This window comes from Oratosquilla oratoria, chromosome 30 (genome assembly GCF_046742065.1).
Source record: "Oratosquilla oratoria isolate Oo_2021 chromosome 30, ASM4674206v1, whole genome shotgun sequence".
NCBI lineage: Eukaryota > Metazoa > Arthropoda > Malacostraca > Stomatopoda > Squillidae > Oratosquilla > Oratosquilla oratoria.
This window is the reverse complement of record NC_134806.1, coordinates 44,447,277-44,464,684: the sequence shown is the minus strand read 5'-3', so window position 1 is coordinate 44,464,684 and position 17,408 is coordinate 44,447,277. Positions and strand designations below refer to the sequence as shown.

General features: G+C 38.4%; 1 protein-coding gene across 4 annotated transcripts in view; it reads right to left on the bottom strand.

Moving 5' to 3' along the window:
* Window positions 1-802: 802 nt before the first annotated feature.
* LOC143041127 (F-box only protein 21-like) overlaps window positions 803-17,408 on the bottom strand; it is a 45,477-nt gene continuing 28,871 nt past the window's right edge. For 3 of the 4 annotated variants that reach the window (XM_076212870.1, XM_076212872.1, XM_076212873.1), the window contains one exon: window positions 803-15,534. In XM_076212870.1, the coding sequence (XP_076068985.1) occupies window positions 15,244-15,534 (291 nt within the window). In that variant the 3' untranslated portion in view covers window positions 803-15,243. The remainder of the gene's footprint in view (window positions 15,535-17,408) is intronic. The other variant, XR_012967792.1, reaches the window with a different exon arrangement.

Sequence of the window (17,408 nt, the reverse complement as noted above, 5' to 3'; positions counted from 1 at the left end):
CAGTGCTTCTATCCTTGGAGACAATTTCACACTAAAGAGATGGAGTCGTTGCAGTGTAGCGGTGTTTAATTTTTCTCGTCCAGGGTTGACAATTTTAACACTGCTGCCCTGCAAGCCAGCACTCCAACCCTGGTGGGCAAGGAGTTGCTTGAGGGTATCCTTATAGCATTACCTATAGATTGGGCCATATATGAACTCTCACGTAGGAGGGCAATTTCTGTCAGTTCAGCACATGTTTCAAGACTGTGGTGAATCATGTCATCAGCACCTAAATAACATCACATTCTCTCTCCTCAAGCGACTAATGGACCCACCAGGAGGATTCTGCCGCTTACCTGGGAGCCGTGGGTCTCGGGCAATGGACTGACAGAGACATTATTATCATTACCATTACCTGGGTTGCCATTGTTACACCTGTGCTATTAACAATACTATTACCTGGGTCATTAGTTGCGATTTGGTTTAACATTGTGAAACTCCCCTTATCAGGAGCCTAGGATGGTGCCCCCTTAGAGGATTTTGTAATATGGAATTTAATGAACCATGCCCTTGGACCAACTCGCCAGTGGCAGGGTTCATTATACCTGTGGTATTATTATTACCTGAGTGGGACATTGTCAATTCAAGTGTTTGTGTGGTGGTTGTATATAGGGGAGTTTGATTTTGGCTAGGCCTACTCTATGTTGGTTCCTCTCTTGGAGGCGACCAATGATGAGAATCTTGCAAGTTTGGGAGCACTTGCCCTAGGAACACTGTCTGTCTGCATTCCTGCTCCAACAGAATGTGGGAATTGAAAACGATATAAAGCAGAAGCACGTTTATTAAATGACGACAAAAAATATGAAAAACTTGGTCAAATGGAAATCAGACATCTTGGTGTACTCAATAAAATCACTTCAAGTGGAGGTTTGGTTTTTGACTTTGTTGTCCAAAACATTTATAAGTGACATGGTTATAGAAAAAAATATATATATTTTTTCTCACAACATAGAAGAGGGAGAATTCTGTTTGTCGCAAATCAATTCAATCGTTGTTAACCCTGGCAGCAACTAGAACAAATAACCGAGAATGATCAATTGCTCTCTACAAGTTAATTTTCTTAGAAATTTCATCACTACCACTCGGCATTCTTACATTACAAAATATTTACAATGCAGTACTATATACTGCTTGGTATAAACCATGTACAGTACTTATACAAGCCTTCTCATTTTCATAGGTAATGGTATACAAGTCCAAACTTGTATGAACTTTCAGAAAATGGTCATTCTAATAGGAAATTTGACACAACAAACTTCAAAACTAACAAATGCCATATATATTCAGGACACACTGCTACTAAATATAAAATTCAATTATGACCACAAAATAGAATCAAGTGGCATCAGAATAGTTTCCAGACAAAATTGCTGCTCAAACTTTGTGTATTCCAGCCCACAATTCTCATTTTTAATTTTAAAAATTTGAAAATTACATATAGTTCACACATTTGTATCAATGGAGTCATTTCTGTATACCTAACTTATAATCAGGAGCTCTGAATCAATTACCTCCATTCTTACAACAGAGTAACAATTTTGATGGTGTTATAATATTGCCATTAATTATTCTTAATTTGAGCAATTTTACCTGTTCCAAATTTTAAAGACTATGGTCAAAGCACAACACATAATCCATCACATTTAAATCGTCACAAATGTCAACTTTTGGTTGGAAAAATACAATAATAATAGAAAAAGTAAATAATAATAATAATAAAATTTGTACCTAAAATACTAGCACTAAGCCCAATAATATTTCTTCAACAAATATCATCAATAGTTTTTTTTATTCATGTCCTACAAATTATGTTCAACAAAAAACAGTCCCACACAAAGAAGAAACAACCTTAAGTACCTATTACAAAAAAAATCCTCATAGAAAAATGGTTATTGTACCATTGTTTTTATTGTTGAGTACTACAATCCCACTTGCAATAAATATTTAAAAGAAAATTACAATTACAAAGTAGGACTCACAATACACTGGAGTCTTATTTTTCTTGTACTTGTGATCTATGCACAAGAAATAAGTAACAGCTGAACCTTGTTTAACATTGACATACTGAAACCATCAAAGAAATTATACATCATCCCATTATTTAAATTATTCTTTTATTTAAACATGTACATATGAATTTGCATATACTCATGAAATTCTAATAAAAGTCCACTGTATACAGCACAAATAAATTCACATAATTTACATCAAATTTCCAAATTAAGAGTAACACTGTAAAAGATGATATTGGAAAACTATTTAATAATTGTAAATCAACAGTTACACAATATACTGTGGTCATCATGTACAATCTCACAGAAGAGAATTGCACATTATTGAGATCCCACTTCACAAGGCAAAAAATGTCAAAACAAACCCTTTAAATGTTTTTTTTTTTTGTATCTTCCTCAAGAGAGCAATAAATTGTCCACATTGAACTGTCATGTCTGCCCATTATCAAAAGAAACCTCATGTGAGGACGGCGCCTTTATTAAGTACAGTGAGACCTCTCATTAACGGACGTTAATTAGCTGCGTTTGCTGTGATTTTGCTGTTTTCGGTGTTTTGGAGTGGTTTTTGGGTGGCATAGTGATTGCAAGCACTAAACAACAGCACCAAAAACACACCGCAAACACAGCTAATTAACGTCCGTTAATGAGAGGTCTCACTGTACAACATTTTCCTTGTTTCGGTTTTATCAAGTACTTAATAAAGCAAACGAACCATTGGACTAATACAGGCTCCATCCTCACAATTTTTTGTTTTTTATAGACTTGTTGGCAAGTGCCAATTACATATAAATCAGCCTGCTATCTTAAACAATGCTGGATTTTGGTATAAAATGAAAAAGCTACAGTTAAGGCCGGGGTTCTCACCCCGGAGTTCATGAATCCCCAAGGGTTTGTGGGAAGGCTGACCAGGGTGCTTAGATGACTAGTGAAAGATTACTTAAATATTTACATCTGCAGAGAAAGTAGTAGTATCACTGTACATTGTTTTTTATGTTAATGCTTAACTAATGAAAGTCATTTTAATTTGAACTATTTGGTATCCACTGCAGTATCATTGTATATTTAATTGGTCTTCATATATTGCCATTCTATATTCTGTGTAAGGTTAATTGGGTACAGGTCGAGAACTCCTGGCTTCAGGTTTCATAAATCCACACAGACCTCATTTGTTTTTCTACTTCTAAAAATTTGTGGGTACTGTAGTTTCTCAAATAGGTTTTATAATGCTTTCTATTTGTATATACATACATACATATACCAAAGGGTGTTTTCCCCTTTACAAGGGAGGTGGCCAAAAAACAAATGTATAAAGACCACTCCAATCCAATCCATTCCTATCACACTCCAACCCCCTCCACCCTCTTCCCTCCCTCTTATCTTGGCACCTCCTGGATGACGGGTCATCCCTGCATCTTGTCCACTGTCCTAGGTCAGAAGCAGTGTCACAAGACACAGCACATCCACAGCAAGGCCGCTTCATTAAATCGGTGTGTAGTTTGAAAATGGTTTCATGCATCTAGATGATAAAACATAAACACCTCAATCAACCCTCTACAATTTACTCAATAAAAACAGGACTCTAACCAACCTGAAAATCTATCTATATACTCAGGGTTTCTTCTGCCACATAAAGGAGGTACTGAAGTCAAAGAAGAAGAAATTATATATATATATATATATATATATATATATACACACACACACAACAGGAAATGAAAACTTGGACAATGGATACCAATACTCACCAGACATGAAATATAATGTGACGGCAGCACAATATTACCCAATAGGATAGAAGTGCTGGTAAGCCACTGGCCACAACAATAAAATAATTAATGAAAGTATTTTCCCCACATTTTTGTATTGTGGTTTTATGAAGGGCTTTCAGGCTTTATATAATTACAATTTCACCTCATCCAAATAGAGGGAGGGTGGGAGGGGTGTGGAGTGTATTTAGGGATGAAATGGGTGGGAGTGTTTTTATGCCTTTCCCTTTTTGGCTACCTCCCTTGAAAGGGGGAAAAAGCCTTGGTATATGTATGTATGTACCTCATCCAAATCCAGCACCGATTGCAGGCACTATCGAGACAAATAATAACCATTAATAGAACACACTAAGCTCAAAATTAAATGATAAAACTTGTACTACATCCAAGGAGGATTATTCATGAGATACTTCATGTAAACACAGTGTATGTATACTTAAATGTAAACCTTTATGTAAGACACATGAGTACAACATTTATTAAAAGATAATGAAGTCAAAACCTGAATGTATACACAATATGTTGATATCAAAATATATAACCTTTCAGCATGGCCATGTATGGATTTATCTTAGCTGACATTTGACAATTAAAAATAGAAAGCTAATTTTAATATCTCAGTCTGTGGTTGACTTTGAGGTTAAACATAATTGTCCAGTTAAGTCAAAACTGTCTGGTAAATGTCATTGTGTTAAACATGTCAAGAGATTTTTCTCAACAAACTCTCTCCAAGTATATGAAACCATTGAATATTTTAATCCGATTAACAAAATGTCAAAATGACTATGAAGACTCTCGACCTAACGAAGTTGTAATAAATTGTTTATAACAACATTCAAGAAAGAAAAACATGAAAATGAAGACTACAATGAAGTTCATCTTAACACAAGTGAACTGTGAGCACTTTGACGGCGAAGAATTCCGCAGGATGAACCATATCCTTGGACAACCCTATATATGACTCAAATCACACTGAACATGTTAAAAGAATATCTAAAGTTCAGAAATAAATTCAAACTGATCCATGGCATCATATTAAACATCAGTACTGGAATATGAGCATACTTTCTAATACCATTCCTCTAAATTATGGGGGAAAAAACATATAAACTATTTTAGAATGATAGGTTGCATTTCAACATCCCTTGCCTTTGAATTCCTACAATTCTATTTTCAATTTCATTAACCTACAGAAATAATTTCTTTAAACATTTCCTAGCAGTAGTATATATTATCTGGGAGATTTCCCTATTTTTCTATTCCTACCATATAATCTTTACTATATAATGCCTAAAATAATAATTTCTTCAATTCTCTCTTACTACACTTGTCTTTATCTTTCAACTTACCCTACCTTTGAAATCTTGTTGGTTTATTCATTTCTTCAATTGTGTATTTAGTGGGGTCCCATGTGACATAAATCAAAGAGAACCATCTACCTGTTCTCTCAGGAGGAGGGAGGAGGCTATGATGAGGTAGGAATAAACTAACTTCAACTGTCAGGCAGCTCCATTTAATCAGCAACCCCCACCTCTGTCCCATCATACAGAAAGAGAGAAGATGGGGAGAAATCCCTTTGGGCTGCATCAAAAATATCAAACATACTCCCCCCATCCCCCACCCACTCCCTTTCATGCATCTCAACATCACCCACACACAACCATTCTCCACTCACCCCTATCTTCTCTCTTCTCCTGTCCTTCCTCAACAGACATTCCCCTCTTTCCCAATGCCCCTTTTACCCCATCCATCCATCTCATCCTTGGTCACCCTCTCATGTTCACTCCTTCCACATCTACCTTCCACACCTCTTTTACTAATCTTTCTTCACTCATTCTTTCCATGTATCTAAATCATCCCAATAATCTTTCATTAACCCTATCTCTCAACTCCCTGTCATTCATACCTTACACATAATTTTGACTGAAGACAGGCATTCTGAAATGGGCCACCACTGGATATAATTTTAATTCAATCTTAAAAAAAGAGAGAAGTGTTACACATGTTAATATTATATCTAAACCGTTTTATTCTACTATAAACTGGAAATGAAAATAAGAAAATCTATTAATTATTTTTGTCTTAAAAAAAAAAGTCCAATGACTTGAGCAAATGTTAACAAAGTAGCATACACACAATACTCACTCAAATGCATATACACTTGATTGCACATACACAAACCAACAATGGGTGCAAAAGGACTGATCTGTACATACCAAGGAGTCCATTCAGGGTGTGTTAAGTGTCATGATTTACTACTAGCCATTCTGCCAATTTAATCTTAGTATATGCCTCTCTCTCTTATTTTCCATCTATGCAATATATATTCTTTTTTATTCTGTATATTGTAAAGGAAGCTGTACAGACGAGTATTAATTTTTAGGGTTATAACAATGATTTGAATGAATTCTATGGCACATGGTAGTACTTTTTCCTCATGTTGCTTTGCATGCATCTCGCAGGTGGGATTAGGTGACAATTGTGATCTGATAATTTGTGGTCAAATTGGCAAGACCACACTTGGGGGAATTCCTACTTGAGCCCCACCCTGACTGGACTCATGGGAGTACACAGACTTACATATGGGGTATCTGCCCATGGTGGTCTTGTGGACCAACCCACCTCTAAAACCAGCCTACCCCGTCAACTCCACCAGTCCATAGGGGTCCTCGCTCATTTTCCGGACTAAGCCCAAGATTTCTCTCCATCAACTTACTACACTCATACCTCGATTTAACGGACCTCACTTTAACGGATTTCGGATGCAACGGACAAAATCTGTAGCTTCCGGATCGTCCGGAGTGACCGGACGCGGTCCGATCTTTCCGCAGTTGACCGCCATAGGACCTATGGTCGATTTGTTTACAACTGTGCCGGAACACGTGGAGCTGTTTGGTCCGTGTTTTTCGACCTTTTTGGCCGTTTTGTGTGTTGTTTGTGAAATAATTCAACATGATACCAGATCCCAGGTATTTACACTAACAGATTGGATAGTGTGCTTAAGTAAAAGTACCGTACTGTATTCATTCCTCATTTTTTCATAACGTAATCGTTGAAATACAGTAGTATCGGAAACTTCGGACAATCAGGTATATCAGACCGGTGTTCCCCCCCTTTCAGTCTGTTAAATCGAGGCATGAGTGTATATTTGTCGCACCTTTTCACACATGGAGAGGTTAAATCTGGCAACTGCTCCCTTGTATCACTTTCAGCCAGTGACATAGAAACAGTCCCACACACAACAGACAATAATTTTTTTTGTTTTTGTTTTCAGAGATATCTGTGCAAGGACCTGATAACCAATTGGCCACTGTGTGGCTGCAGGTTTTCATTTAGTGAAACGAGGCAACAATTATCATCATCATTATTATTAATTACTATTATCACTTCCCTGTCATGTATCTTCAAAAATTATCACTGACCTCCCCTTCCCCTGGAGGTGCAGCCCCTAGCAGCTGGCACTCAATCTCTGAATTAGACCCAAGATCTATTTTTATTAACGCGAGATATTTCTTACCCATTTCTTCATATAGGACTAAATTTATTCTTTACCCATTTTTTCATGCAGCCTATATTTTTACTCCTCTTTTCATGTGAAGAGAGCCGACAACGACAACTCCTGCTAGCTCATAAAATAAACTGAGACTTATTGAGACTCCATAGAACGGATAAGAGTGTATTTCTTCCCAGAGAGACGGGGGCAGATTTACTTACTTGAGGGGTCTAAGCCAAACTCATCAATATGTCCCAAAATTTATAGAAACATGTTTCAGTATCCAATATTATATATATACATAGTTGGAGAGAGTGGTGTAAGGAAATTCCAGGATCTGTGCTTTGTTCTCTAACATTTTGTCAAAATGTTAGTGAGTAAAGTACATCTGCTCTATCCTGGAATTTCCCTACACCACTCTTTCCATTTGTCTTTTCCCTTGTCACTATATATATATATATATATATATATATATATATATATATATATATATACACACACACACACACACATACATATAGGCTATGGATACTTTTTACTGAAGAAAAAAATGCTTATTACACTTTAATACAATGTCTGCCTAATTTCATTTCTCTAATTTTTTTCATTTATCTATTTTTTACCATTCTTGCTTAACAAATTAGTTTCAGTGGGCCCCCAGTTACCTGTGGGTCCTTGGCCAATGCCCTACTGTGCCTATTGGTAAGTCTGTCCCTGCACTGGGATCTCTAAGATGGAATAATTACCACCAGTTTCTGTTGTGGATTTTCTGTTGGTGAAATTCAATCCAACATTTGTTATCATTATTGTACATGTGCATCTGTAAAAACATACACAGGGGGAGTATACTTAAATATATGGATTTAAAGAGCAATGTGCATGTACACCTCCTCTCTCACACACACACACACACACACACACTGTAAAATAATAAACTTGACAATAGAGATCACGTGATATATGGATCAAAACTAGTGAAATAATACAAAGTAAAATATAGTAAGCAAGATAATCTTCTGTAACACAAAAACCAGGACTGAAAATCTTAACCTCCTCACTACTAAGAGGGCCTCACAATGTGGAGGCAGTAATGAAAACCTAAGTGTCGCAGTACAAAAGAGGTTAATTGAAATGAACTATTAACTCGCCATTACTGACAGAGTGCCACAGACATAAACATAATAGTGTTGTGACAGATTTACGAATAGAAAAGTGCCACTCGATACAGAAAGGGTTAACTGCGCAACGGCATAGCACCAGACTCGCAAGTGAGCAACCAATCAGTTAAGTCGAGGCAAATCCAATTTATATTGGTGGAAACAAATATGTGCAGTAAACCCTTGTTATAACAAACCACAGTATAATAAGTCTTAACTTTGAACAATGTAGAACTACCACTTCTATAGCTTGGGCTATAGAAGGTGATATAGCCAAAGTTCAAACAATACGCGAGTTCAATTCTAAATATAACTGGAAATCAAGGATATAGATTATGTTGGAAATGTACATGAATTTCAGGCTAGGTATGATAAAAAAAAAGAGAATAGGAGATGGGACTCAATAAGTGTTGCTCCTTCCCTGTACACTCCGATTAGGTAAATACCAGCACACAGTGGAAGTTTTACATTGTGTGCTGGTGATGTCATTGAGAACATGTTGGTCTCGCATTTTCTTGCTTAGTTATAACTTTGAATCCTGCTCTTCCCTTCAATTCTCAACAATAGCCATTACCTGCCCAAACAGCCCAAGCATACAATAGGGCAATGGTGATGGCCTTGGCTTAAGCTACAGGTTTCCTGACATATGCTTCTCACCTCCACCTACCAGACGATGCCCCATATTTAATGAACAATGTGCGTACACACCCCTTTGTCACTCTTGCAAATGAACAAAACAGATGACCGTTCATGCGTAGAAGAGGGTTTACTTATACGATGCACTCTGTATTTACCTAACTGTAGTACACAGGGAGAGGAGCAACACTTGTTGGGCGCTACCTCCTACTCTCTAATTGATCATACCTAGCCTCAAATTCATGCACAGTTCTAACCTAATCTATATTCTTGATTTCCAATCATCATAATTAAATATGAATCCATATATTGTTTGAGTTTGGACTATATCTTCTAAGCTCTTCCAAGTAATCATGCATCTATATGGGAAAACTATTTCCTCACATCCTTTAGACATGTGGTCTTTCTTGAATTGTTCCTGTGACCTCTTAACCCCTTCGATACAATGACGCCTACGTAGGCGTCATGAGGAGCAAGTGGGTACGCGAGGATGCCGATGTCGGCGTCTTGATTATATATATTGTAGTTGTACCTGTGTGACCCCCATACTCTGTAAACTGGCTTCATCATATTTTCTATGGTTATCAAAATTCATGGGTGAAAGAGAATGAGCAATACAGTGGTAACTTTATTTTCTATAATGTGAGTATTATGACGCAACATCGCACGTCTGGCAGCTAATGCTGCCCGCGAGATTTTGGCCCGTATTGAAGGGGTTAAGAGATCCCTTTTGTCAATGAAATCTATCTCCTTTACTGACATGAATATTGTAATCACATCACCTCTTTCTCTTCCATCTTTCAAAGTTGGCAGACCCAGTGCTTTTAGTCTCTCCTCATATGGTTTATGTGCCAGTCTGGGGACCAGTTTGATTGCTGTCCTTTGTACCCTCTCGACCCTGCTTATACACCAATTTGTGTTTAACAAATTTGTGGTATCAACAAAGACCCCTTCCCCAATTAATTTGTTATAGCAAGGGTTTACTATACCGCATATCCTGTGAGGTCAGAGAAGTCAAATTGCACAAAAGAAAATTCAACTCCAAACCCAATTTATTTTCTCATTCCAATTAACCTTTTTCCTTTAATGTTCTTTTATCAAGTCATAAATCTAAACTAAAATTATTTTATCTTTACACTAATTATACTTCTTGAGTAAACCCTTCTGTCTATGATTAAAATTTGAAATTAATACATTACATCAACCTTAAGTTTTCAATAGAACGAAATAATTGTAATTTTCCACAACAAAATTTACAACAGAGAAAATGAAGTTTAACCCAATCAGAACTGCATTTTTTTCCCTTATTTCTCTACAGATGAATAAATTTTCCCAGGACAAGTAACGTCAAAGCAAAATCCATAAAGCATACGACGTGACTGAGGGGTTCATAAGGTCTATCTAATCGTAAGCAAATGAACATTTACCCAGGACTGGTGAAAACAACAACCACAAGATGCCTGAGAGCAAGATGCACTTGAGCTAATTCGATTGAACGAGGCACTGTTGCTGGCTGACCATGCTGGCCACTGGTGCTGACTAGGTTCCATTTTGGGTCTGGTGCTGATTATTTTTGCCCCTGCAGGTCTAGTGCAGGTAGCTGTGGACCCTGACAGCCAAGTAATACAAGCAATGTCTTCCAATACAGGCACTGCCAAATGCCTGGTATTAATTGCACTGGCTTACTCACTCTTATTCTGTGGACTGTCAGGTCGGACGGCCCTTCACCGCTTCTTTCACTATGCCTCTCCAGATGGTTCTATCCTTTGCCAATTCTTTCCAGTCCTCTCTTGGTGCCATCCTTTCCATGTCCTTCCTTACCCAATCCATCCATTTGTACCTGGGTCTCCCTAATTGTCATCTGCCCTCCACTCCTCCTTTCATCACCTTCTTTGGTAGTCTGTCTGCCTCCATTCGTACGCAGTGTCCAGCCCACCTTGCTCGTTTTCCCTGCACTTCATCCTGAATGAATGGTCGTCTGGTCTGATCTCTTAATTTTCCTGTTATATCTTCACCTCCAATTCCCTTCTTCATCGTATACTGGGCTGAGGATTGCACTGGCACTGCCTCTAAATACCAAAAACTTTCTTCCCGGACACTGATGAACCTATTACTCGGGTCTTATAGTGTGATATGAAAGAGTGGTTCAGTGACAAGGACCTCTTGATCTCATAACAAAGGTCCTATAATTCAAAAAGAAATGCAAGAAGAAAGAGATGAAGTAGTAGTTTTCCAGTCTCATCCCAATGGTTAAAAATAAATAAATAAATAAATAAAAATAAATAAATAAATAAATGAATAATAATAGTTCTCTGGTTTCATACCAAAAACTCCACAGTCCAATACCAACTGCTATCAGATACCAAAACCCTTACAGTTGATGCAGAATACCTGGCCTGATACTGTAATAACATAAGACCTATGATACCAAAGATATTACACCTAATACCACAAACCTGACAGTCTTACACCAAAATCTTTATTTCATGATGCCACATGCTCTCCAGTTCAATACCAAGGGTTTTATGGTCTGATAATGAAGACTATGGTCTTGTAATGACCCTGAAGTCTGGCATTGCTTGGTCCAATTTCTATCAAAGATAGTGACTGTATCATGTCTTGAAATATTGTATACATCACACTCCAGCTTCAATTTAATGGACTTTGGAGGCAACAGAAAAAATCCAGTATGTTCATAATAAATTTCTGAATCCATTCACTATATGATCATGCCATACCAACAAACCATCTTCACCATCCTTGGTGAGTCTGACATTAAATTACAGTACATACATATACCAAGGGCTTTTTCCCCCTTGCAAGGGAGGTAGCCAAAGTCAAAAGGAATAATTCCACTCCCATTTGCCACCCCTCCCTTTTAAATTACAGTAAACATGTACATACATACAAACATATACCATAGGCTTTTTCCCCCTTACAAGGGAAGTAGCCAAAAAGAAAAAGGCATAATAACCATTCCCACCCATTCCATCCCAATTACACTCCACTCCCCTCCACCCTCCCTCTTATCTTGGCACCTAAACATGTTAAATTTATTATATATCCATTGCATTGATATTCCTCCCCATTTTTTCCATTAAATTGAGGGACAGATGTATATCAATCCTCATGTCATGCTATAACTGAGTTTAAACAGTTATAGAAAAACTACTTGCCCCTGGCTCTGGTAACAAGAGTACAAAAGTAGGTTTTTAATTAAAAATTTTGCCTAAATGCATTGACTGCTGGTTTTGTCAACTACAACAAGAGTAGGTTTTTGATTAACAAATTTGCCAGACTTCGTTGACTGACACTGGTTTTGTTAACTACAGAAGACTTATGGGTCAATATCTAAATAATTATCTATCTACATACCAAGGGTGTTTTCCCCCTTATAAAGGAGGTAGCTAGTCAAGGCATTTATCCACTCCCACCCTTTCCACTTCCATCCACCACCCTTTCCCCCCCCTCCCTCTCATCTTAGCTCCTCATGGATGAAGGGTCATCCCGGTCTCCTGCCCAATGTCTGGGTCTTATGAAATGCAGCAAGACACAGTGAAAATAATCTTACTGATGAAACTCCTGAGGTGTTAAAACAGTATCAACACAGAACAGTACCTGCCCACAAACTCAAACTGTCCCTGATGCAACCACTGCAAAGAAGACGCAGACCACCCCATACTACAATGCCCCACACATCCCCTAGACAACAACACAATATCTCCTCCCTAAGTGACTTATGGTCTTTCCCTGAGACCATAAGAACATAAGAATGAAAGAGACTGCAAGAGACCATAAGGCCTACACTAGGCAGCTCCATATCCATCACCACCTGTCATCCCCATCCATAAAGTTGTCTAATCGTTTCTTAACCTCTTCACTCCGGGGCACATCGCACATCTGGCAGCATTATATGCCAGACATGTGATGTTGCATCATAATAATCGCATCATAAAAAATAAAGTCACTGCTCAATCGCTCGTTCTCTTTCACCCGTGAATTTTGATAACCATAGAAAATATGATGAAGCCAGTTTAGAGAGAATGAGGGTCACGCAGGTATGACTACAATAAATATAATCAAGACGCCAACGTCGGCATCATCGCGTACCTACTTGCTCCTCGTGACGCCTACGTAGGCGTCACCGTATGGAAGTGGTTAAAACAACTGATAGTTTCAGCGCTTACTACATGGTTACTAAGTATATTCCATTCGTCGACCACCCTATTAGTAAACCAATTCTTGCCTATTTCCTTTTTAAATCTAAATTTGTCCAGTTTATAACCATTACTGCAAGTCCTGCCCTGTTGTTTTAATATGATGACTTTGTTTGCATCACCCTTGTTAAAGCCTTTGATCCACCTGAACACCTCTATTAGATCACCCCGCACTCTGCGTCTTTCCAGAGAGTGTAAGTTAAGGTGCCCAAGTTATTGCTTGTTACCTGAAGGCCACATATCTCCTGCAAGAGAAACCAGGGGGGCAACGGATTGACTGAATGATCGATACCCAGAGGTCTCAAACCTACCACATACTGTGTTTGTTGCAAAGGAATCTTTTCAATGCCTATGTTTTGCTGTTCTCTATTCATCTGCAACACACAATTCAATTGCTTTGCATCCACTGAGTTAGGTCTTACTGCATTGCTTCTGACCCGGGCAGTGGGCAGGAGACAGGGATGACCCGTCATCCACGAGGAGCTAAGAGGGAGGAAAAGGCGGTGGATAGACGTGGAATGAGCAAGAGTGGATGCATGCCTTGGCTGATTACCTCATTCATTGCCACTTCATCTGTATATTCTCTCAGTCACGTATTGTCTGCTGGCTATGGGATAATGTTTTAGGTGTTGTGTGCCTTCTGTGCAGTGGTTGCCTCTTTGGCATTTATTGCTGCACTGTCTCCAGACTAGAGCAGTGTGACATAAACCCACTTTGGAAATTGCTGGTGTTTTAAGTCCTGGGCCCTAACGTCCACACAATTGGCAGTTGGAGAGTGTTGGATTAAGAGATCGACATGTATCTACAAGAGTTGGTCAAGGCATCACATGACCACTGTCGCAATGATGAATGAGATGTCAGAGCATCGTCTGATGCATGTACCCGCAGTGTTAGTATCACTCGATGCACACGGGTAGCTGGTCAGGCATGCAGTCATCAACCAGTCTGTACCCTGCTAACCTTTAAGTCAGAGCCTCACAGTGAAGTTTGAAATATAATTTTAATCTTTATAGAATTTGGGTTGTATTACCTAATAGAACTTGTTAAAAAAAAGGATTATTGACTAGGCTACCTTTCTTATATGGGGGAAAAAAGCCAGCGGTATATAGATGGAGAGAACTTGCCTTTTAGAATATGTATGTAATACTGTATCACAAGTCTCCTTTGGTCGGTAACCACATAATTTAAGTTTGAACACATCCAGATCAGTGAAGAAGTATGTTTAGCTTTCGGAGATAGGTCAGCCTATTGGGTACTGGCAATGGCCAAGTGATAAAAATATCTATAATAATAAAGCCAAAGCTTTATGAAACTATCTTCATTATCTATAATCCATTATATAATCAGCTTAATCTTTCATCTATATATCTTAAATCTGTTGACACTAAAATACAACAAAGACATTGATTTTGGGATGGACTAAGGAAATAAATAAATCAAACTAGTTTGTGGAATAATAATTACCCACATATTCATAGTGATATAGCAGCAATCACACCATGCATTTTTTTTTCTTTTTAATAAAAAAGACAAGGCAATACCATACCTAACTTTTGATTATAAAAGTCAAGACAAACAGTAATTCTGAAATGTCCTCATGGGTCAAAATGAAGGCAGGTGTGTTTTATATACAAAACCAACAATTCTGAAATTTCAACAAGAGAATTTTCATTCACCCACCAAAGTGTACCTTTCTTCCTGCTTTTTTTTTCTTAAGCATATATTCTATTTTTTTTTTCTATGCAAACTTTCTATTTTATCTTTAAAAAATACAAAAAGACTTTTATTATTTATTTCAAACTTTTCTAAAATAACAATTCAGGACAAGGAATGGTAGAGTAGTAGAGTAAGATTATCTGCCTCTGTCTTGTCATACTACTGTTGTAATTGTGAAGAAGAATCGGAAAAAGAAGACACATCACCCTACAACCACCCTCTCACCTCTAAATGTTCTCTTCGTTTCAATTCATCATCTGGATATTCTTGGCTAAGTTCGGCATTGGGAACATAATAACAACCCTGAAAAGTCTTGAAATATTTGCCCACGTCCGAGTGAGTGATTGGAACAGGTTCACCTAGAATTTCCAAGTTTTCTTGTGCTGCGTATCTCTGTGATCCATCAGAAACAAGAACGTTGTAAAAAGGCTGCTTGGTTTTGAACTGTAGATTTTGTACCCCCATTCGCTGTACCCATTCTGCAGTCATTTTGCACTCCTGCAAATAAATGAAAAATAAATAAATAAAAGAAATTAATTAGAAAATATATATACAAATATATATATATATATATATATATATATATATATATCAACATACCTAAATGCAAGGGGGAAAAGTAACAGAAATAAGATGTACAAGGTGTGAACGATATTGGTTGCACATGAATTTAAAGGATGAGAAATTATGTGAGAAGGCAGAAGTGGAAGGAGTGAACATGAGGAGGCGACCAAGGATGAGATGGATGGATGGAATGAAAGGGGGGCTTTGGGGAAGAGAGGAATGTCTGTTGAGCAGGGAAGGGAGAGGTGGGAGATAGGGGTGAATGGAGAATGGCTGTGTGTGTATAGTTAAAAATGTGATGCAAGAAGGGAATGTTTGGGGGATGGGGAGGGGTTATATGTGAAAGATATTTTGACACAGCTCGAAGGGATTTCTCCCAGTGTGGCATTTTTCTGTGTGAGGGGTTGGGTAACTGATTAGTTGAAATGGCCTTGCTGTGAATGTGCTGTGTCTTGCTGCATTGCTTCTGATCCAGGGCAGTAGACGAAAAGAATCCTTGAGACTCAGTCACTTCATCCATTTCTAGCTACTCTCTATTCCCATCTTTTGCACTCTTTTAGTCCTTCTTTATCCATTTCCATCAGACGATGACTGATTTGGCTTAACGTCATAAACTCTCCCATCAGGAGGATAGGCTGGTGCCCCGTTTCTACCGTGGAATTTAATGAACCATATCCTTGGTCCAACTAGCTTATGGCAGGGTTTGAACACCAGTCACCTCAACCTCCATCACAAGTAGCAACATCCCACTCAGCCAGTGACTACCCACAATTATCTATCTATATACCAAGAACTTTTTCCCCTTTATAAGGAGGGTAGCCAAGTCAAGAGGCACGTACCCACTCCTACCCAATTCACTCCCCTCCACCACCCTTTCCCCCCTCCTTCCCATCTCAGCATCCTCGTGGATGACGGGTCATCCCTGCATTTGTCCCCTTTTCCCTTGCATAACAGACCTATACAGGCATTCTTCCAGTCCTCTGGTACTCCACCCTCCCTTAGACACACATTAAACAACCTCACCAGCCAGTCCACTATTACTATACCCACAACTACTCTCTATTTATTCCTTTCTTTTACACTCTTTCTTCCTTGCTCAACAGGCAACCAATCAATCTATTGCCACTGATCTCCCTGAAGAAGACTTCCAGCTTTGAGGTACAGCAACAGCTTCCAGGAAGGATTGCAAGTCACTCAGGAAAGATATATTGTCTAGGGATTGTTCTATCTATATACCAAAGGCTTTTTCCCCCTTATAAGAGAGGTAACCAAGTCAAATGATACATAGACACTCCCACTCATTCTACTCCCATCCACCATCCTTTCCTCCCTCTCATCTTAACTTCTCATGGATGACAGGTCATCCCTGTGTCCCACCCACTGTCCTGGGTCAGAAGGAATGTAGCAAGACAGTACATCCATAGCAAGGCTGCTTCACTTGATTGGCAATACCCCGTCCCCTCATGTAGAAAAAAGAGAAGACTGAGAAAAATCCCCTTAGGCCATGTCAAAAATACCCTTAACTAATAATTCCCCTTGATGCAGGGATGTTACATGGGGTATTGTGGTATGTGGTGTTCTGTGTTCTCTATGTGGTGGCTGCATCTGGAACATCCAATGCCCCCTTCACCCAATCTATCCACCTCATTCTTGATATTCTTCTCAAGTTCAATCTCTCCACTTCCACTGCCATCTTTTGGCTTGTCTTTCCTCTCTCATTCTTTCCATCTGCCTAAACTATTTCAATACTCATTAATCAAACTTTTACAAAAAAAAAAATTTGTCACCACTCTCTGTCTCAACTTATG